This window comes from Nicotiana tomentosiformis, chromosome 3 (genome assembly GCF_000390325.3).
Source record: "Nicotiana tomentosiformis chromosome 3, ASM39032v3, whole genome shotgun sequence".
NCBI lineage: Eukaryota > Viridiplantae > Streptophyta > Magnoliopsida > Solanales > Solanaceae > Nicotiana > Nicotiana tomentosiformis.
The window spans coordinates 14,944,289-14,968,037 of NC_090814.1; the positions used below are offsets into that span (position 1 = coordinate 14,944,289).

General features: G+C 39.9%; 2 protein-coding genes across 2 annotated transcripts; one reads left to right on the forward strand and one right to left on the reverse strand.

Moving 5' to 3' along the window:
• The first annotated feature begins 252 nt into the window (after positions 1 to 252).
• Positions 253 to 3,555, forward strand: LOC104102297 (probably inactive leucine-rich repeat receptor-like protein kinase At5g06940). The gene is made up of 2 exons (XM_009609981.4): positions 253 to 2,596; positions 2,875 to 3,555. Exons 1-2 carry the CDS (start codon positions 325 to 327, stop codon positions 3,252 to 3,254), a joined length of 2,652 nt encoding a protein of 883 aa, XP_009608276.1. The 5' UTR covers positions 253 to 324; the 3' UTR covers positions 3,255 to 3,555.
• Positions 3,556 to 8,560: 5,005 nt separating this feature from the next.
• LOC138907399 (uncharacterized) lies at positions 8,561 to 23,739 on the reverse strand. The gene is made up of 4 exons (XM_070197997.1): positions 23,544 to 23,739; positions 22,800 to 23,323; positions 22,608 to 22,703; positions 8,561 to 8,833 (listed from the first exon to the last, which is right to left on the reverse strand). Exons 1-4 carry the CDS (start codon positions 23,737 to 23,739, stop codon positions 8,561 to 8,563), a joined length of 1,089 nt encoding a protein of 362 aa, XP_070054098.1.
• Positions 23,740 to 23,749: the final 10 nt, after the last annotated feature.

Consider the following 23,749-nt stretch of genomic DNA (forward strand, 5'->3'; position numbering starts at 1 on the left):
TTTCAACTTTATTGAGTTTGGCATAAAAAAAAACTCATTATTTGTACATTTTCTTGAGTAATGACTTATTAAAGAATAAGATTCACGTAACTGATTGATAAAGTTGATATCATAAAATCAAAAAGAAAGAGATTAGTAACTCAAGCTAAGCCTTTTAAAAAATATAAAATAAGAATGCATATACAATAAATACTTGTAACCGATTCTTTCTCGCACCCCGCGTAATGATAAGTGCACTGGCCTGCCATTTAGTGACCATTTTGTACACTCCCACTATAACCTAAACTAATACTCTTACTCTCAGTTTCTTTCACCTTCTCTCCAATGGCAACTCTCTGCAAATCCTCCATCTTTCTCTTATTGTCATTCTCATTGTTTCTTCTGAATTCTGCTTTAGATGAAGCTGATATTCTTCTAACATTTAAGGACTCCATTAATGACCCTTTAAACCTTCTTTCAAGCTGGTCTAATACCACAACTATTCACCACTGTAACTGGACTGGTATTACTTGTACATCTTCCATCTCTACTATTAACCTCCAAAGTTTGAATCTTTCTGGTGAAATCTCACCTTCTATATGTCAACTACCCAATCTTGCTCATCTCAACCTTGCAAATAACCTCTTTAACCAGCCTATACCTCTGCATCTTTCACAGTGTGGTTCCTTAGAAACTCTGAATCTTAGCAACAATCTCATTTGGGGAACTATTCCTGAACAGATTTCTCAGTTTGGTTCACTCAAAGTTGTTGATTTTAGTAGAAACCATCTTGAAGGAAGAATCCCAGAAGGGATCGGGTCATTGAAAGAGCTTCAAGTTCTTAACTTTGGTAGCAACTTGCTCTCAGGTGAAGTTCCAATGGTTCTTGGTAACTTCACTGAACTTATGGTTCTTGATTTGTCCCAAAATCCATTCTTGGTAAGTGAGATTCCTAGAGATATTGGTAAACTTAGTAAGCTTCAGAAGCTTTTGTTGCAAAGTTCTGGTTTTTATGGTGAAATACCAAACTTCTTTGAGGGTTTAAAAAGTTTGGTCATTTTGGACTTATCACAGAACAATATTACTGGTATTTTACCTCAAGTTGGTTTTTCTCTACCAAATTTGGTTTCTTTTGATGTTTCACAAAACAAGCTTTTTGGGGCATTTCCAAATGGTATATGTGAAGCAAAAGGTCTTGTTGATCTTGGTTTACATACTAATTTCTTTAATGGTTCAATACCCAATGATTCCATTAATGAGTGCATGAATCTTGAAAGTTTTCAAGTTCAGAACAATTTGTTCTCTGGGAATTTCCCTTCATGGTTATGGTCATTGCCTAAAATCAAGCTCATAAGAGCTGAAAACAACAGGTTTTTTGGTGAAATTCCTGATTCAATATCACAGGCTGCTCAGTTAGAGCAAGTTCAGATTGATAATAATAGCTTTACTAGTAAAATTCCACAAGGTCTTGGGCTGATTAGAAACTTGTACAGATTTTCTGCATCTCTAAATGGTTTGTATGGTGAGCTTCCTCCAAATTTCTGTGATTCACCAGTAATGAGCATAATAAATTTGTCTCATAATTACCTTTCTGGCAAAATTCCTGAACTGAAGAAGTGTAAAAAATTAGTCTCATTGTCACTGGCTGATAACAATTTAATTGGTGAAATACCAAAATCCCTTGGTGCATTGCCTGTTTTGACATATCTTGATCTTTCTCACAATAATCTCACTGGTGAAATACCAGAAGAGCTTCAGAACTTGAAGCTTGCTTTATTTAATGTCTCCTTCAATCGACTATCCGGTAGAGTTCCAGCTTCATTGATTTCTGGCCTTCCGGCTTCGTTCTTGCAAGGAAATCCTGACCTCTGTGGTCCAGGATTTCCCAATTCTTGCTCAGAAGAAAAGGCTACGCCTAAGGGTGTGAATCTTTCAAAATTGGCCTCTGCCTTAATTTCAGTAACTTTAGCTCTTGCAATTTTGATTATTGCTGTTGGATTTTACACGATAAGGCGGTCTAGGAAACAAAGATCTGAAATGGATGGTTGGAGATCAGTTTTCTTTTACCCTTTGAGAGTTACTGAGAATGATCTGATGATGTCAATGACTCATAAGAATGCTAGAGGAAATGGAGGGACGTTTGGAACAGTTTATATTATGAACTTACCAAGTGGTGAGCTGATTGCTGTGAAGAAGTTAATGAATTTTGGGAGTCAGTCTTCAAAATCTTTGAAAACTGAGATTAAGACATTAGCTAAGATCAGGCATAAGAACATCACAAAGATTCTTGGATTTTGTTACTCTAATGATGCCATATTCTTGATTTATGAATATCTAGCAAGTGGAAGCTTAGGGGATTTGATTGGGAAATCTGATTTTCAATTACAATGGAATGTTAGGTTGAAGATTGCTATTGGAGTTGCTCAAGGATTGGCATATCTTCATAAAGATTACCTTCCTCATTTACTTCATCGAAACTTGAAATCGACTAATATCCTTCTCGATGCTGATTATGAACCAAAGATCACAGATTTTGCTCTAGATCGGATAGTTGGAGAAGCTGCATTTAAGTCATCTCTGGCTTCTGATGCTTCATCTTCCTGTTATTTGGCACCAGGTACGTAACCTATAGTTGATTGTTATGAACTACTATCGACCTAATATCCTTGGTTCCTTGTTATATATGCAATTATTCATTGATTTCCAAGGTAGTTCGAGGTAAGAAAAGGTTCACTTTCTTGAGCAAATATTAATGTGAATCTGCTCTATGGTTGGATTCTTGGATTATTCTTCTGTGTAATTTGACTAATTCAGTAGTAAAATAACATATTAATGTGATTAGTTATCTTGCTATTACTTGAACAACCTCTCATTTGCGCTGATGTTTGTTTGCAGAATATGGTTACACAAAAAGGAGTAGTGAGCAAATGGACACATATAGCTTTGGTGTGATCCTACTAGAGCTTATAACAGGCAGACAAGCTGAAGAAACAGAATCTGGAGAAGGCTCTCTTGATGTGGTAAAGTGGGTAAGGAGGAAAATCAACATTACCAATGGAGCACTACAAGTTCTTGATCCCAAAATTTCAAGTGCTTCTCAACATGAAATGCTTGGAGCTCTCGAGATTGCTGTACGTTGCACGACTGTAATGCCAGAGAAACGACCCTCAATGTTCGAAGTTGTGAGGGTATTGCAGTGTCTGGATTCAAGATCCAAGCTAATAACATATCGAGAGGAACAATCCACTTCCAGCTATAGTTCAGTTCCTCTCTGAACTTTCAACAAATTCTCACCATCCTTTATTTTGTGAATTCTACTTCAATACTACATGCCTGTTTTGAAATCCTTGCTAGATTGTGGGATGTGCTTGGAAATGCTGTTTTTTTTTTTTTTTTTTTTTAAACTCTACACAGTTTGTTACTTTTGTCCTAATCAACATAATATGAGGTCTTTAACCCTGTTTATGTTGTCCATTTCTGTATATTATCTTAAGCATAATTCCCGGTCTCACTTCTAGTTTTGATGGTTGACTTTGTTATTAACTTTTGATGATAATTCTAGAGGTATTTATACCCCTTTGACAATCTACAACTATGACGTAGTGGGGGATTATGGGACAAAAAATATAGCTTTTCGGAAATCTTCCGTGCCCCCCCCCCCCATAAAAAAGTATGGGGAAGCGCGAAGAGCTAAGCCAAAGCAAAAGGTAGAGATTATCATTCAAGATTAAGAAGGATCAATTGGAAGTCTTAACATTATTATGGGAAATCGGCATTCCATGACAAGTCAACCCACTAAATGGCATAAAGCAGCCCAATCTTCAACAAATGTGTTATGTCGGAGCCAAGCTCAAATTGAAACCCTATTATTAAATTGGGAATTGAGTATGTATTACCCAGCTGAAATATTAGACGAGTGGTATTAGTAAGAAGGTGACGTGGCAGCAGGAGATAGCATTTCACTCACACGTGGAGAATTACTTAGATTAGTGATGGACAACACAGATTAGAGTTAGCCTTAACAAATAAAGTGCCCATATGAATTAGTTAGTTGGGATGTTACATTCAATTGGGCCGTTAAATACCCAACTAAGAGAATCGCCTGACTGTTATGAATCCGGTAATTTCTCATTTCTCTTTCTTCTCTTCGATACTCTCTCTTTCTAATTCCTTTCCTCATCCTTCTTCTCTTCTACTTACATGAATCCAGTATTGCAGCACAATTGGAGCTCCTTTATGGTTTTACTTATAATTCATAGGAGCAATTGAGGTGGTAGTGGATTGTAATAGCTACAAATCAATAAAACTCTTGAATTTCTCCCTAAATTTATTCTTTTCAATTCAAGTACATTACATTTGGTATCAAAGTCCATTCCTGGCCCAAACATTATGACAGTAACAAAAACTCGATCCAAAACTATGGAGAAAAATATAAACAAATTGGAGACCCATCTGTAGAATCACATAGTGGAAGCAGGGAAGAAGGCAGATTCCATGGATGCCAAGATGGATGGTTTGACGCATCAAATTGGTTGTTGATGGAGAGACTGCTCCCAAGTCAAGCTGGCATATTAAGTAGTGTACCAGTAGACACTCAACCTCTCGATGGGTAAGGGAGTAGATCATGAATGGATCAGTTTACTCACTCCATGGCAGTACCAGTTGGGGCATGCTTGGCTCAAAGACAACACATTTTATAGCAACTTAAAGAGAATTTACAAGTGGCCCAAGCTTGTATGAAATATTATGCAGATAAAAACAGAACTGATAGAGTATTAAATGAAGGATATATGGTCTACTTAAAATTGCAACCCTATGGGCAAGCATCAGTGGCAATTCGAAAGAACCTAAAATTAAGTGCTAAATACTATGGTCGCTATAGGATTCTTGAAAAAATAGGCACAATGACATATCGATTAGAGCTCCCAGTGGGGGTGTTAGATCCACCATGTCTTTCATGTCTCGCAGGTGCAGAAGAGGGTTGGTCCTGACATTATTCCTCAGCATCAACTTCCTCTTTGTATCGATGATGGCCGTGTGTTGATACAGCCTATGGCTATCTTACAACGACGAATGGTAAAGGTCAACATTGCGGTAGTGGTAAAGGTCTTGGTTCAGTGGTCAAATTTGAGCTTAGAAGAGGTTATGTGGGGAGATTGGGGTACATTAGGGGTCAATTTCCCGATTTTCTCAGCCAACTCCGATCTTGAGGACAATGTCATTTTTGCACGGGAGGGTATTGTTATGTCAGAACCAAGATCAAATTGGAAACCCTATTGCTAAATTGGGGATCAAGTATGTATTACCCAATTTAAATATTAGACGAGTGGTATTAGTAAAAAGGTGATGTGGCAGCAGGAGATGGAATTTCACTCACACGTAGAGAATTACTTAGATTTGTGATGGACGGCTCAGATTAGAGTTAGCCTTAGCAAATAAAAGGCCCAGATGAATTAGTTAGTTGGGCCGTTAAATACCCAACTAAGAGAATGGACTGACAGTTGTGAATTCGGTAATTTCTCATTTATCTTCCTTCTCTTCGTCTCTCTCTCTCTCTCTCCTTTCTGATTCGTTTCCTCATCATTCTTCTCTTCTACTTACAGGAATCCACCATTGCAGCACTATTGAAGCTCCGTTATGATTTTACTTGTAATTCATAGGAGTAATTGAGGCGGTAGTGGATTGTAAAAGATACAAATCAATAGAACTTCTGAATTTCTCCCAAAATTTCTTCTTTTCAATTCAAGTACATTACAAAATGGCATCTGGTAGCCCATATTGATATTTTAATGTAATATGTCGTCACCATAAAAGTAGCTCCATATATTTTCTATTCTTTCTCTACTAACCCTTTTTATCCAAAATTTCTTTCAATTTCTCTCCCCAAAACTTTATATCTCACTATTCATGTTCTCTTAACCCTTTTTAGGTTATACACGATTTTTAGGTTATAAGCCCTTTTTGGTCGCTGCATGCCTACTTATGTATTTGGAGTGCTTTTCTTGTTCTTTTTCTTTTTTGGTCGTTGCATTCTATGTTGAGTACTCTTTTTTTCTTTTTTGAATTCAAAAAATTATAATCTATAATGAATAAAAGGTATGCACAGAAGAAGTGAACATTGATATACATGGATATTAACTATAACATAGTGATATATATGATTATACATGTGCTGTCAATTACAAGTATAACAAGGGATACACATAATATATGATGATATATATGGATATATGCATATTGTGTTACGAATCATTTGATGTAGTACTGTCTCGACATATTAAAAGACATGATCATTTTACAATTTAATTCAAGCAATAGTAAGTCATCAATGATGATTTTGCCTTGGATTTGTCAGTTGATATTGAGCCTCGACAATTCTATCTGCATCTTTAATTTTCACCACCACAAATTATTTGAAAACATCTTCAAGTGATGAATTCAACGAATTACATCTTAGTATATATTACATTATATATTAGTGTGTATTTGTTATCTCTTGTATATCCATGCATATTGATATACATATCTATGTATACTAATGAACATCTTGTGTGATATACATTGATATATAATGTCTATGTATCTTAATACAAATCTTGTGTGATATACACGTTGATATATAACAGATGAAACTCGTATTGGTGTTGTTTGTGATTTTTTTGGAAGAACTTGGATTTTGGAAGGGAACAAGCATAAAATTACAACAACAACAACAACATACCTAGTGTAGTCTCACAAGTGAGTTTTGGGGAGGATATAGTTTATGCAGACCTTACCCCTATCTTTAAGAAGGCAGAAAGGCTATTTCTGGTAGACCCTCGGCTCAGAAAAGATAAAGGGAAGGAGCAATAACAAGCAAACCAATCTGACAACTGAAGCAAAAATACAAAACTAAAACTAGGTAATGCAATCAGAAAATTGAAACAAAGGCAACAACAAGTAATAACAGAAGTCTAGGGATACAAAAATACAGGAAACACACTAAGTGATGTATTAAAACTATAGTTACAAACAAGGACAATACTCGGCTACCTAACCCTTTACTTTTATTCTCAACCTCCACACCTTCCTATTCATGGTCATATCCTCAGTAAGCTAGAGCAACGCCGTATCTTGCCTAATCACCTCTCTCCAATACTTTCTCGGCCCGCATGTACCTTTCTGTTGGCCCTCCAATGCCAATCTCTCACACCTCCTCACCGGTGCATCTTTGCCTCTCATCTTCACATGTCCTAACCATCTAAGTCTCACCTCCAGCATCTTGTCCTCCACAGGGGTCACACCTACCTTGTTCCAGATAACTTCATTTCTAATTCTATCTAACCTGGTATGCCCGCACATCCATCTCAACATCTTAATTTGAACCTCCTTCATTTTTTGGGCATGGAAGTTCTTGACTGGCTAACAGTCTGCCCCATACAATATAGTCGGTCTGACCACCGCTCTATAGAACTTACCTTTAAGTTTTGTTGCACATTATTATCACACAAAATACCGGAAGTGAGCCTCCATCTTATCCATCCCACCCCAATACAGTGTGTGACATCTTCTTCGATCTCCCCATCTGCAAATTACAGGGTCTTCCTCTAAGCCTCTAATCTCTTGTTAATACCGATTTACATCTTTTCAATCACTATAATATCATGTGCAAATTACATGCACCACGACACCAGGTCAAATCCTTCTCAACTTGAAACCTTAAGATTCCAGGGTCTGCCTCGAAGCCTCTAACCTCTTGTTAACTCATATCTTGTCAATCAGTACAATATCATCTGTAAATTACATGCACTACGACATCTCCCCTTGAATGTGGCGCGTCAGTGCGTCGATCGCCAGGATAAATAGAAATGGGCTGAGGGCTGACCCCCGGTGCAACTCGATCACAACTGGGAAGTGTTTCGTGTCCCCTCTCACTGTTCTCACCTGAGTCTTAGCTCCATCGTCCCATGACCTTAATAGACCTAATGTATGCAACAAGAATGCCTCTAGCCTCCAAACATCTACACATCACCTCACTCGATACTTTATCGTAAGCCTTCTATAAGTCGATGAATACCATATGTAAATCTCTCTTTCTCTCCCTATACTGTTCCATTAGCCTCCTAACAAGGTGAATAACTTCTGTAGTTGAATGTCCCGACATAAATTCGAATTGGTTCTCTGAAATAGATACAATCCTCCTCATTCTCAGCTCCACCGCCCTCTCCCATACTTTCATAGTATGGATTAGTAGCTTTATACCCTGATAGTTATGGCAATTTTTGATATCACCCTTGTTCTCATACAACAAGATTGTCGTACTCCATCTCCATTCCTTGAGCATCTTTTTCGTCATAAAAAATTACATTAAATGACCAGTGAGCCAATCCATGCCAGCCCTACCCACGCTCTTTCAAAATTCCACAGGGATTTCGTCTGGCACGGTCGCTCTCCCCCCTGCTCATCTTACGCATAGCCCCCTCTATCTCCTCAACTTTATACGCCTATAATACCCAAAGTCTCGGAGACTCTCAGAGTATTCTATGTCACCCAACACAATGTTCATACCTCTCTCTTCGTTCAAGAGTTTATGGAAGTAAGTCTACCATCTCCGTCGAATAAGTGCCTCATCCAACAATACTCTACCTTCCTTGTCCTTGACGCACTTCACTTGGTCCAGGTTATGGGCCTTCCTTTCTCGCACCTTGGCTAGCTTGTATAGATTTTTATCCCCTCCTTTGTCTCTAAGTTCTTCATACAAGCGTTCAAATGTGGCAATCTTAGTTGCTGTAACTGCTAACATTGCTTCCTTCTTTGCCACCTTATACCGTTCTATGTTCGCCCTCTTCTCCTTCTCGTCCACGTTCTCCAAAAGCTTTAAATATGTTGCTATCTTGTCTTGAACTTTACCTTGGATCTCAGTACTCCACTACCAGTCCTCTTTGCGGCCACTAGAGGGGCCCTTTGAGACCCCTAATGCCTCTCTAGCAGCCTCCCTAATGCAATGTGTAGTCATAGTCCGCATACTACTCGCGTCCCCACTGCTCCTCCATTCCCCCATAGCCAACAACTTATCCTCCAACTCCTGGGGTCTGTCTTTAGTCAAATTTCCCCCACTTGATCCTAGGTAGACCATACATAACTCTCTTTCTTCACTTCATCATAATCTCAAAATCCATGACCAGGATCCTATCCCGGGTCGTGAGGTTCTCACTGGGGATGACCTTGCAGTCCGTGCACAGAACTTTATCAGATCTTTTGAAGAGTAGATAGTCAATCTGGGTCCTGGCTGTCGAACTCTAAAAAGTGATCAAGTGCTTCTCCTTATTCGGGAAACTCGAGTTAGCTATCATCAAATGAAACGCCTTTGCAAAATCCAGCAGCAAAGTTCCTCCTCCATTCCTAACTCAAAAACTAAAGCCACCATGCACGTCATCATAACCCTTAGATGTCGCCCCAATGTGGCCATTGAAATTTCCTCCTATGAAAAGATTCCAGTGTGTGGGATACCACGCACAACCTCATCAAAATCCTCCCAGAAGCGCCTTTTAACCTCCTTGCCCAAGCCCACTTAGGGTGGGTTGATCACGTCTTATTCACACCCCAATGAAGAAAATATGAAACGGCCGTTACAATAGTAATCCCAACGCGAGTCGGGGTCGAATCCACAAAAAGTTTAGATTGTGTTTTAAGGTAAATACCTAAGAGAGCAACTCATAATAACTAGATTTAACTTCCAAACAAAAGTGTGTATCAATGTTTCTAAATTAAGCTACTACGCATTTTGACTAGCTAGTAAACAAGTAATAATTGAAATATTTTTGAGGTTTTATCAAATTGAGAAAATCCTAGAGTTGAACCTTAACCTAGGTGTAAACCTAATGAGTAGAGTAAATTTATGCTTGCTTGGTGGATCAGGATTGTTATGACTCTCAATGCTCAAGTACTCACTCAATACCTCTCGGTTAAAGAGTGATTGTGCCCAAATTAGCTCTGTCAAGTCCAAATGGGTAGCTATAGATGCAATTGAATGTGAGTCCAAGTTAGATTATCCATATCTCTAGCTCATATCCTTTAATTTAACTAATCATTAACTCAACTAGCTCAATTTCTTGTTAGCTAAGTTTTCCTAGACTAAATTCCTCTTTCTCAAGTAAGAACAAAGTCAAATAGACATGAATCAATATTTGCAACCATTAATTCTAACTTTAAAGTATAAAAAAGGCTAAATAACACAAACCCAATCAATATCAAGTATTAATATTTAAATACCCATAAGTTTTACAAATTAGGGTTGGATCACAACCCTAGATAAAAATCTAGCTACTCATGACAATAAATATAGAAAGATGAAAAAATAAAGAAATTAAGGACATAAAACTTAAATAAAAAGGAAAAGTAATTTATGCTCTCTAATTGTAGCTCAAAGGTTCTCCAAATAGCTAAAAATAACGACCTAGCAGCTGCTACAATGAAAGATACCCTAAAACAAGTCATAAAGTCCTATTTATAGGGCTCACGAATTCCATGACAAAAATGCCCTTCGGAGGGTTCTGCAGCCGCATTTAAGCTTCTGCTGTCCGCACTTCATCTGGGTTTATAATATTGTGCTATCAGTCAGATGAGGTCTGCGGTTTCATTTTAGCTTCTGCGATCGCACTTGAATTTCTGCGGGCCGCATTTGAGGAGGCTTCAGACTTGTTCGATTGCACATTCTCTGATCTTTCAAGCTTTGTCAGTGCGAACATGTTTTGTGGATCAAGTGCGACCGTACATTTTAGTCTGTAGACCGCACTTCCACCAAAAATCCCTGGAGATCTAGTTCTTCTTCTGATGCATTTCATCTTCTGCGGACTGCACTTGCTTTGCGGTCGCAGATAGAATTTTGCGGACTGCACTTTTCTTAGCATTTTTCCTCTTTGCTGAACTTGGCTTGAACATCTCCTTTATGAGTTATTTATCTTCATTGAGCTAACATTCTCCAGCACGCATGCAATTCAACCATTTGCATTGGATTCAGAGACAAACATCATTATTTTCGGAATAAAAACTATAGCAAGAAGGTACTAATAAGCTATTAAAAACCACACTTATCAACTCCTCCAAACTTAAGTCTTTGCTTGTCCTCAAGCAGCTAGATTAGCCCCCTACTTCTCACATTGTATGTTCATTTCAAGGAGTCACCCACAAGGCATTGATACTCAGTTGGGAACACTAATTACCCACAATACTCATGAATTCTAAACAAGGTGCAATTTTTTTTTAAAAAGATGCAACTTGCTCATCTCATGTAATTATAGTATGGCATTTGAGCCTCAAGAGTTGACTTCATTCACTAAGGATTCTTGTTCTTTCATGTAGATCATGGTGGACTCCAAAATCTTTCTCTTCTACCTTCCATTTGCAATGCTCACTTAAAATTTCAACACTCAATTTCTAGTGCAACAATGGTTTCACTCTTCTCTCACAAAGTAATGTCACAAGTTAAGCTTCAAGTACCATAGGCTTTCCCCTCATATACATCTCTACTAATACAAGCATACTTGGGTAAAAATAAAATAGGTCTTCTTTTGGGTTATAATGAAGGCTTTTGGTCCGGGGTAATATAATATATGGGATATAAGTGGTTACACCCTTTCTTAAGTACTTCACATCTCATTTCTTAGCTCACATTTGTCAAACTTTGGAGGTATTCCTTCTTTTTGGAGGCTATAGAGACTTTCCATCACTTTTTATTGACAATTTAATTCTTTTTCTCCCTTGATTTTTATACTAGAGGTAATTGCCTCACTCAATTTCATCAATCTCCCTTTTTGTCCCTCTTTGGGCTTCATTTTGTTCACATTACTTTCGTTTCTTACTTTATCTTTCATGGAGATCATTTCTTTTCTCTCTCTTTAATGCCTTGTTACCTCTTTTAGATTTTTCAATTCCCCCCCCCCCCCCAAATTTAGACTTTATGCCACATACTACATATAAGTGCTTAGGAGGGTTCAGGTGTAAAGAGAAGATAATGTGCAAAATGGTGAATGACTTTAGCACGATTATCAAAAGAGAAAGGCTAAAGGCTCAAAGGGGGTTGACTAGGGATAATGATCATATATGGCAATTGAAAGCTCAAACGGTCCAAGAAAAGCCTATAATCATCTTTCAAACCAAGCAAACTCAGAATTTCGCCCTGAAGCACATTTGGGCAAGTTCTGAACTATTCACTCAAGCACTTGGATTAGCAACAAAATTTTACCTCACCTATTATACTAATAGACCGTAAAAGAGGATAGAGTCTAAAACCCACAACAACCACAATCGAGTTGAAGATCTCTATGGTCTACTCAACCATCTAATGTTTATCAAAGACAACTCAAGAGCCTCAAATTCACTTTACTAGAGTTACTTCTTTCAAAAATGACTCACAAAAACCTTGTCTCAAACCACAGGTATGTAGTTAAGTATGTTGGTACCATATGAAGCATAAATAACTCGTTTTCATAGACTAACTTTATTAGGGCTTTTATTCATTACTACTTACTACTACTATTGCCTAAATATATAACAGTCTAATTCCCTTATGAAAGTTGTCACACTATCCATCTTCGGGAAAATTCACCGGTTCACACAAAAAACCACCTTTGGAAAGAACCATGACATTAAGAAAATCAAAGGCTTATTATCAATAAAAGAAAGAAGGCATAATATTTACACTACCAAAACAAACCAAATTATAGATTATTACTGAATGTATCAAACTACTAAAAATAAACAAAATAAGTCATCAAATTATTACATCCCAGTGTCATCAAATATATCAATCAAATAAAATTCTCCACCCCCAAACAAAAGTAAGCATTATCCCCAATGCTTAATAAATCAAAATCAAAGAGCAGATAGGGCGAAGAAACTTCCTAAGCATCCTCAGTCATCATGGTATCACCAGAAGTGTCAACCTAAGCTGGCTCAGCTAACTGGATGGTGTCATCATAGTCTGCGGGAGCTACCTGAGATGTGAACTTATCACGCACCACAACAATAGTGCTGGGTGCATGGCAGGGCTCCTAAGCCTGAGCAGTAGGGTCCTCCTGAGAAGTCTGAGCTAGGTGAGCCTGGGTGGGATCAATCAGAATGTCGAATGGCAAGCTGCTTGGCTCAACTATCCTAGTCACTTTAGCCCATAGTGACTCAACTGACTTCTTGCTTGCCTTATCTTTCCTCAGGAGCTACTACTACCGACTCATCAGATTGGCTAGTAGTAGTGGAAGGCTGACTACTCTTCTTTGGGTTCCTGGAGTCTTGCAACTTGTACATATCAAAGGGGCCGATTGGCGTAATCTTTGTATCAAATGGTCTGGACTCCACTTTAGCATCTGTCAAGTACTCTGTGATGGTGCTGGGGTAGGTGTAGGAGCTGTTACCCTATTGTGATACCAGAGTGATATTGGCAGACCACCCACATTGATTGGGTACCCGGCCATGACAGAAACCCCAGGCACTACTCTCTCTAGAGGTAGGTTGTTCTTGTTCAGGCTTGGATCAAGTATCATACAAACAAAAATCTTCCAACCCTTTGCCTCAAAGCTTAGAGTCTTGCGGAAGATTGACACCCCGACACCTATCCAAGGGGGAGTAGAACCAGTTGCAAGAATCTTCGCGAGCCACGGTCGGACCTCCTCCTTCTCAGGCAATTTGGCCAAGTACTCCTTCGGCTCCATATCCTCAGTCCGAGGTAAGAATTCAAAATGCGTTGATCAAATTTCACCTTAAGGTTGTGCACTTTGGTAACCTTGGTCCCTTTTAAAATATACGCCGTGTTGGCGTATAACCCTCGGACAAGGTGTTCTTTGTCATCCACCAGCTCCTTAGTGAACTACATCCAACCTTTCCTCTTTGTAAACTGCTCCAAGATCACCAGATTGTACTTGTCTAAGTCCTTGGTGAGGAATTGTCTTTTATGAGTGATGGACCTTTCTTTCCACCAGCTTCTGAAGTCCATATAAGCATTGAAGCTCAAGAACCAGTCTTCCTAGGCCACCTTCTTCTTAGTCCTTATTGTGCCATTCCTTGCAACCATTTTTCCTTTTCTATCATCAGGGACATCATCATAATCACAGTTTTGCGCAACTACATTTGACTCTTGACTAGTGCTAGTTGTGCCCTCGGAGGTTCCCTGAGATGTGGAAGGTTCAACTTGGGGCTCAGACTACCACTGTGGCTGAGACTGCTCCTAATTGTGCTCTTCAGATAGAGACACTGAATTGCCTTATGAGGCTTCCCTAGATGGGACATAATAATCTGAATCTGAGAGGCTTCTATCTCTTCCCCATCTAGCAGTTTTCTTCTTGGCGATTTCCTTCTGTACACTAGGGTGCATGTCACAACCCAAAATCCTAACTTGTCGTGATGGCGCCTATCTCAATATTAGGCAAGCCGACAACCTCAATAAACCACAATTTCTTTTATGTTTGAAAACAAAATATTTAAAGTTAATACAAAATAAAATCTCATTAATATCAACATAAATCACTCCCAAAATCCGGTGTCACTGAGTACATGAGCATCTAAATGATAGCAATGTCTGAAAAACACGGTATATAATAGTTTGAGACCAAATACAGTAAACAAGAATATAAGGAAGGAGAGACAAGGTCTGCGAAACACCGACAGCTACCTCGGAATCTCCGGATAATCAACTGTGCGAAGAAATCAACACCCACTGTGTCCAGAAACACCTGGATCTGCACATGAAGTGCAGAGTGTAGTATGAGTACAACCAATTCAGTAAGTAACATAACTAAATAAAGAACTGAAAGTAGTGACGAGCTTCGCAGCTGAGTCCAATTACAGTAATTTCCAACATAATAAGGTAAGCATGCTTTCAAGTTCAACATTTAAGGCCGAAACAGTAATTTCATGTCAAGTTCAACTCAAACATAAGAAAATATCTCTCAGAAATTTCCAAAACAGTGATTTATGAAAGCTGGAGTGCAACAATAATGAAATCAAATGCATCCTCTCAGGACCATATTCACTCAGCCATTCCATTCACTCAGCACTTGCACTCAGCAGGTACTTGCGCTCACTGGGGGTGTGTATAGACTCCGGAGGGGCTTCTTCAGCCCAAGCACTATAATCCGCACGGACAACTCACGTGCTGCACGGACAACTCACGTGCTATAGTATAATATCTGGATCCGCACGGACAACTCACGTGCTGCGAGGATAACTTAGGTGTTGCGAGGACAACTCACGTGCTATAGTATAATATCTGGATCCTCACGGATAACTCACGTGCTGCACGGACAACTCACGTGCTATAGTATAATATCTGGATCCGCACAGACAACTCACGTGCTGTATGAAAAATTCACGTGGTATAGTATAATATCTCACAATCAGGCCCTCGGCCTCACTCAGTCATAAATCTCTCCAGTCTCTCGGACTCTCTATAATCATGAAAATCAACACAAACAACAATGATATGATGCATCAATAATGAACAATAGAGATTGAGATAAAATAAACAAGTAAACTGTGACTGAGTATAAAACAACAATTTAGCAGATAATTCAACATGTACACGACCTGTGTGGGTCCCTATAGTGCCAACACATAATCTGAACATGATTTGTGGTTCAATTTCTCTACTACATGGAGAATGTACAGATAACAACAGATTATTCAATTACACAGTTCCATGGAATTTGACCAAGTCACAATTCCTACGGTGCACGCCCACACGTCCGTCACCTAGCATATGCGTCACCTCAAAACCGATCACATAACACATAATCCGGGGTTTCATACCCTCAGAATCAAATTTAGAACTATTACTTACCTCAAACAATGTAATTCTTTATTCTATAATGCCTTTGCCTCACGAATCGGCCTCCAAACGCCTCGAATCTAGTCATAAATAATTCGATTAAGTCAATACAAAATTATGAGAATTAAATCCATATAAAAATACTAATTTTTCAGCAAAATCCGAAATTGCACTCAAAAATTGCATGTGGGGCCCACGTCTCGGAACCCAACAAAGGTTACAAAATATGAACGCCCATTCAACCACGAGTCCAACCATACAAATTTTACCAAATTCTGACTTTATCTCGACCCTCAAATCTTCAAATTCAACCAAGAGGGTTTTCACAATTTTCCAACTTAAATCACCAATTAAATATTAAAAACAACCATCGATTCGGATAATTTTACTAATATTGAGTTAAGAACACTTACCTCGTTGTTTTTCTTGAAAATCTCCTAAAAATCGCCTCTTCCCGAGCTCCAATTCGTCAAAAAGGGAAAATGGGACGAAGTCCCATATTTAGAACTTAAACATTCTGCCTAGTGATTCCTTCTTCGCGAACGTGGCCACTGCCCCGCGTATGCGAAGCACAAATTTTGTTCCGCCCAAATTCCTCCTTCGCGAATGCGGTATCACCCTCGCGTTCGTAAAGCACAAAGTGTTTCTGCCTCAAATTCCTTCTACGCGGACGCGTTCAACCCACCACAAACACGATGTTTCACTGACCCCTCACTTTGCGAACGCGACCTGCCCTCAGCGAACGCGTAGACCAATTACATGGGGTCCCCAGCTGTCTCCTTTCTTCTTCACGAATGCGTCACACTTCTCGCATTCGCGATGCACAAACTGCCCAGACCTTTGCGAATGCGTCCTCCTCTTCGTGAACGTGAAGAGAAAATCTTGCCTGCCCCTCAGTTTCTCTTCGCGAACGTGAGACTCCTCCCGCGAACGCGATGAGGGAAACCAGATAGTGCATCAGAACAATTCCAGCAGGATTCCAAGTCCAAATATTTATCCGTTAACCATCCAAAACTCACCTGAGGCCCCCGGGACCTCAACCAAATACACAAACAAGTCCTAAAAGATCATACAAACTTAGTCGAAACCTCACATCAAATCAAACAACGCTAAAACCACGAATCATACCCCAATTCAAGCCTAATGAAACTAAGAATTGTTTAACTTCTACATTCAACGCCGAAACCTATCAAATCAAGTCGGATTGACCTCAAATTTTGCACACTAGTCATAAATGACATAACAAACCTATTTCAATTTCCAGAATCGGATTCCGACCCCGATATCAAAAAGTCAACTCCCCGGTCAAACGTCCAAACTTAAATTTCTATTTTAGCCATTTCAAGCCTAATTTAACTGCGGGCTTCCAAATAATTTTCTCGACACGCTCCTAAATCTAAAATCACCATACAGAGCTATTGGAATCATCAAAACTCTATTCCGGGGTCGTTTACACATAAGTCGACATCCAGTCACTATTTTAACTTAAGATAACCTTGGAACTAAGTGTTCCAATTTATTCCAAAACCTCACTGGACCCGAACCAATCACCCCGACGAGTCATATAACAACTATAAAGCATAAATTGAGCAGTAAATGGGGAAACAAAGTTATAATACTCAAAACAACCGGCCGGGTCGTTATATTCTCCCCCTCTTAAACAAACGTTCGTCCTCGAACGGGTTTAGAATTATATTCGGAGCCTCAAATAAGTGTGGATATTTGCTCTGCATCTCCCGTTCAGTCTCTCAAGTAGATTCTCCGACTGACTGGCCTCTCCATTGCACTTTCGCTGAAGCTATGTTCTTTGATCTCAACTTTCGAACCTGAGGGTCTAAAATGGCCACCGGCTCCACATCATAAGTCAAATTACCATCCAACTGCACTGTGCTGAAATCCAAAACATGAGACGGATCCCCGACATACTTCCGGAGCATAGATACATGAAACACTGGATGAACACTCGGTAGACTAGGCGGCAATGCAAGTTCATAAGCCACATCTTCAATCTTCTTAAGTATTTCAAAAGGCCCAATATACCGAGGGCTCAACTTTCCCTTCTTACCGAACCTCAACACACCCTTCATGGGTGAAATCTTGAGCAGAACCTTCTCCCCAACCATGTAAGCAACATCACGGACCATCCTATCGGCATAACTCTTCTGTCTAGATTGCGCCGTGCGAAGCTGCTCCTATATCAATTTAACCTTCTCTAAAGCATCCTGAACCAAATCAGTACCCATGGCCTAGTCTCACCCGGCTCAAACCAACCCATCGGAGAACGACACTGTCTCCCATATAAAGCCTCATACAGAGCCATCTCAATGCTCGATTGGTGACTGTTATTGTAAGCAAACCGCGAGTGGCAGAAACTGATCCCAAGAACCCCCAAAATTAATTACACAGGCACGTAGCATATCCTCCAATATCTGAATAGTTTGCTCGGACTGTTCGTCCATCTGAGGGTGAAATACTGTACTCAACTGAACCTGTGTACCTAATTTTTACTGCACTGCTCTCCAAACCTGTGATGTAAACTGTGTGCCCCGATCCAAAATGATGGACACTGGCACCCCGTGTAGGCGTACAATCTCACGGATATAAATCTTAGCCAACCGCTCTGAAGAATAAGTAGTACCAACTGGAATGAAATGTGCGGACTTGGTCAACCGATCTACAATTACCCAAACAACATCAAACTTCCTCAAAGTTCGTGGGAGTCTGACTACAAAGTCCATGGTGATACGCTCCCACTTCCACTCCGGAATTTCAAGTCTCTGAAGCAATCCGTCTGGTCTCTAATGCTCGTACTTCACTTGTTGACAATTTAAACACCGAGCTACAAATCCAACTATATCTTTCTTCATTCACCTCCACCAATAATGCTGCCTCAAATCCTAATACATCTTTACGACACCTGGATGAATGGAGTACCGCGAACTGTGAGCCTCCTGGAGAATCAACTCACACAAACCATCTACATTAGGCACACATAGCCTGCCCTGCATCCGTAATACACCATCATCCCTAATAGTGGCTTCCTTGGCATCACCATGCTGAACCATGTCCTTAAGGACAAGGAAATGGGTGTCATCATACTAACGTTCTCTGATACGATCATAAAGAAAAGACTGAGAAACCACGCAAGCCAAAACTCGGCTCAGTTCGAAAATATCCAATCTAACAAACTGGTTGGCCAAGGCTTGAACATATAATGCTAAAGGCCTCTCTGCTACCGATAAGTATGCTAATCTACCCAAACTCTCTGCCTTACGACTCAAGGCATCAGCCACCACATTGGCCTTTTCGGGATGATAGAGAATGGTGATATCATAATCCTTAAGCAACTCCAACCACGTCCGCTGCCGCAAATTAAGATCCTTCTATTTAAACAGATGCTGTAGACTCCGGTGATCAGTATAACCCTCACAATGGACACCGTACAAATAATGTCGCCAAATCTTCAAGGCATGAACAATAGCTGCTAATTCAGGTTGTAGACCTGATAATTCTTCTCATGTGCCTTTAAATATCTGGACGCATAGGCAATCACCCTACCGTCTTGCATCAGCACTGCGCCAAGGCCAATACGCGACGCATCACAATACACAGTATAAGACCCTGAACCTGTAGGTAACACCAATACTGGGGCTGCAGTCAAAGCTGTCTTGAGCTTCTAAAATCTCTCTTCACACTCATCCGACCACCTAAACGGAGCACCTTTCTAGGTTAATTTAGTCATAGACGCCGCAATAGACGAGAAACCCTCCACGAAGCTACGATAATAACAGTCCAAGCCAAGAAAATTCCGAATCTCAGTAGCTGAAGATGGCTTGGTCAACTCTGAACTACCTTTATCTTCTTCGGATCTACCTTAGTTCCTTCACTGAACACCATGTGTCCCAAGAATGCCACCGAACTAAGCCAGAACTCACATTTAGAGAATTTGGCATACAGTCTCTCCTCTCTTAGCCTCTATAATACAATACCCAAGTGTTGTGCATGCTCCTCATGGCTACGTGAGTACACCAGGTTATCATCAATAAATACTACGATAAATGAATCAAGATATGGCTGGAATACACTATTCATGATGTGTATAAATATTGCTGGGGCATTGGTTAGCCCAAAGACATCACGAGAAATTCATAGTGACCATAATGGATTCTGAATGCCGTCTTTAGAATATCCGAATCCTGAATTTTCAACTGGTGATACCCGAATCTCAAATCAATTTTGGAGAATACCCTTGCTCCTTGAAGCTGGTCAAAATCACCAATCAGAGCACCCACATTAATTGGGTACCCGACCATGATAGAAACTACTAGAATTGCTCTTGCCATAGGAAAGTTGTTCTCATTCAGGCATGGGTCAAGTCTTGTACACACAAAAGTCTGCCGCCCCTTTGCCTCGAACCTCAGATTCTAGCGGAGGATCAGCACTCCAACAACTATACAAGGGGGAGTAGGCCTAGGTGCAAGAATCGTTGCTAGCCACGGTCTGACTTCCTCTTTCTCGGCCAACTTAGCCAAATACTTATTCAGCTCACATCTTCAATTTCGAGGTAGGTGTTCAGAGTGCGTTGATCAAATTTCACTTTTACTTTGGTAACCTTGGCCCCACCCCTTTAACAATATGCTCCATGTTGGCGTTGCGTTTCGGGACAAGGTGTTCCTTGACATCTACCAGCTCCTCTGTTAACTGCATCCATCCTTTCCTCTTTGCAAACTATTCCAGAATTGCTAGATTGTACTTATCTAAGTCCTTGATGAGAAATTATCTTTCATGTGTGAGGGACTTTTTGGTACATCACCATCGTAAATCCATATAAGCATTGAAACTTAAGAGTCTATCTTCCCAGACCACTTTTTTCTTTGTCCTCACGGTGCCATCTTTTGCAACTTTTCCGCCACCATGAGCATCATCAGAATCAGAGTCTTGATTAGATGCATTTGATGCATGACTGGTACTAGCTATTCCCTAGGAGGTGCTCTAAGATGTGGAGGTCACATCTTGGGGATCAGACTTTCCTTGTGGCCGAGGCTGTTCCTCATTGTGCTCTTCAGATAGAGACACAGAATTTCCTTCGGAGTCTTCCCTAGACGGGACATAAGAATATGATTCTGAGAGGCTTCTACCTCTCCCCCGACCTACAGTTGTTGTTTTGGATATTTCCTTTTGTGAACTTGGGTGCATGTCACAATTCCAAGTGCTTTCCGGAAAGAGGAAGTGCGGTCCGCACAATTCCAAATACGGCCTTACTCCTGCATAAATGTGTTAAGCCCTCAGAGAGAAGTTTATGAAGGATAGTGTGGGCCCGCATCTGCTGCCGTAGAAATCCAACTACGGTCTGCATAATGTATTGCGGTCCGTAGTGGAGTAAAAGTACTCAGGTCCCAGAGAATAAGTTCTCCGAAGGATAGTGAGGACCCCTCTTTGCAACCGCAAAATTTCAAGTGCGATCTGCATAAATAAAGTGCGGCCGCATCATTAGGCTTATCAGCAAAGCTACTAAAATCATAGATTGCGGATCGTAAAATTTCAAATGCGGTGCGCATAATCAGGAGCAATTAGGGATGAAAGTCTTTTTCTATTTTGGTTATTCAATTATGTGTTCAATCCTACCGGGTAACATGGTAAAATCATGATAATCGAAAACCCAACCCTATATAAGCATGATTTCACAAGTACCCAATGTTAAACTACCCCATATAGACACAAATAAAGGATGTAATCTCAGATGTCCTAAAAGAAGTTAAAAAGCAAAAATAAATTCAAAAAGAAAAATAATAAGATTGAAGTATAGCATACTAGATTGTGGTAGTGTGATAGGAATGATTGGAGTGTGGGTGGCTGTGTGTGTTCAAAAGTGCAAGCAACTCGGTCCTCAGTAGAGTCTCAGTTAGAGTGTAAAAAATTAGCAAAATGTGTAAATGGGAGACCTAATGTTCTATTTATACTGATGCGTGATTAAGGGTAAAGGAAGGCGGGCCACAAAATTTCAAATGCGGTCCGCACTCTATTACCTAGGAGGAGAAGAGCATGTAGTTGTGTAGTTCGCACTTTTTTAAGTGCGACCGCACTTCTGTCAACTTAGTTTCAATGACTTCTCTGAGAATGCTCTCCTGCAGTCGCAAAATTTATGATCGCAAAGTTAGATCCGCACTATTAGGAGAAAAGTTTAGAGGACCTTCAATTTAGCACCTTAGTAGCTTCTTGCAAGTGTGATCCACAGGTAAAATATGCGACTGTAAGTAATTTTATGTGGTCTACATCTCCTCTTCTACGGTCGCACTAATAAAAGTGCAGTTCGCATTTTCCTATACAAGGCACAACTTCAACCATCATCTCAATACCTAACACTGATCACTGCAGAACACTTTAAATCTAGTTAAAACCAAGAAATAACATCTAACTAAAAGAGAAAAAGGAAAAGAACTTGGATTGACTCCCTAGAAGCACCTTATTTAACGTTGTGGCACGATGTAATGTCATAACATCCTCAATTGATGTAAAGCACCGCCACCACGTGGCTTTCAACAACTTTTCCCAAGTAGTGCTTCAGTCGATGACCGTTGATTCGAAATATTTTATTTTTCTTGTTCTTCAAGTCTAAAGCACCAAAGGGTGTCACAACAATAATTTCAAACAGACCAACTTTGAACTCCTTGTTCCAAATATACTTGTCATGAAGGTATTTCATCTTTTCTTTGTATAAGGACGAACTCTCATATGCATAGTGCCGAAATTCATCCAATTCATTCAGATGTGCAACCCGCAAGTTAGAGGCTACATCCTAATCAAGATTCAATTTCTTTGAGGCCCACATTACCTTGTTCTCTAATTTCACCGAAAGATGACAAGCTTTTTCGATCACCAACCGGTATGGAGACATTCCAATAGGTGTTTTGTAAGCCGTTCTATATGCCTATAGAGCATCATTAAGTTTCTTAAACTAATCCGTCCGATTTGCATTCACTGTCTTGGACAAAGTACTCTTTATCTTATGGTTGGAAACTTCTACCTGACCACTTGCTTGCGGATGATAGAGAGTAGTCACTTTGTGAGTGACACCATACTTTCCAAACAAAGTATAAAACGCCTTGTTGGAAAAATGTGACCCTTCATCACCTATGATTTCCCGCAGAGTCCCAAACCTTGTGAAAATGTTCCTCTTCAAGAAAGCCACCACACTTCTAGCCTCATTATTTGGTAAAGCAGACGCTTCAACCCATTTAGACACATAATCCACCATGACCAAAATATAGGTGTTTCCACAAAAACTCACGAAAGGGCACATGAAGTCAATGCCCCAAACATCAAAGATATCAATCTTCGAGATGGTTGTAAGGGACATCTCATATTTCTTTGAAATTATACCGGCCCATTGACATTCATCATATCTTTTCACCAACTCATTTGCAAATTTGTAGAGAATAGGCCAATAGAAAGCACAACTTAGGACTTTACCCGTCAGTCTTGCCCCACCGCGATAACTACCATATGGCGAAGAATGACAAGCCCCAAGAATATCACTTTGTTCCTCCTCTGACACACATCTACTAATTACCCCATCCGTATAAATCGGAAAAGGTATGGTTCATCCCAATAGTATTCTTGACATTCCCTCATTATCTTCTTCCACGAACCATGGTACTCATTCATTGAAAGTGCCAAGAGTTTCTCATCGGGGCATTTATTTCAAGGCCATCACGTGGCCTCTCCTCCTCCTCCAAACGAGACAAGTGGTCTGCCACTTGATTTTTACCTCCGTTCTTGTCTTGGATGCAAATATCAAACTCTTGTAATAAAATCACCCATCTCATCAAACGAGCTTTAGATTTCTTGTTGCTCATAAGATAGCGAAGCGTCGCATGATCCGTGTGGATAATAACTTTAGAATCCATCAAGAATGGACGGAACTTCTTAATAGCAAACACAATAGCAAGGATATCCTTCTCCATAATGGTATAA

Bases quoted from the DNA above. Each gene is read 5' to 3' on its own strand.
- LOC138907399 (XM_070197997.1), bottom strand. From the start codon at position 23,739: ATGGAGAAGGATATCCTTGCTATTGTGTTTGCTATTAAGAAGTTCCGT. The intron at 23,324-23,543 runs GTAAAAATCAAG...GATGTGTGTCAG, and splicing joins CATCCAAGACAAGAACGGAG to AGGAGGAACAAAGTGATATT. The intron at 8,834-22,607 runs GTAATGTGGGCC...ACATATTTAAAG, and splicing joins CGGTGAAATTAGAGAACAAG to CTTTTGGAGAACGTGGACGA.
- LOC104102297 (XM_009609981.4), top strand. From the start codon at position 325: ATGGCAACTCTCTGCAAATCCTCCATCTTTCTCTTATTGTCATTCTCA. The intron at 2,597-2,874 runs GTACGTAACCTA...GTTTGTTTGCAG, and splicing joins TTCCTGTTATTTGGCACCAG to AATATGGTTACACAAAAAGG.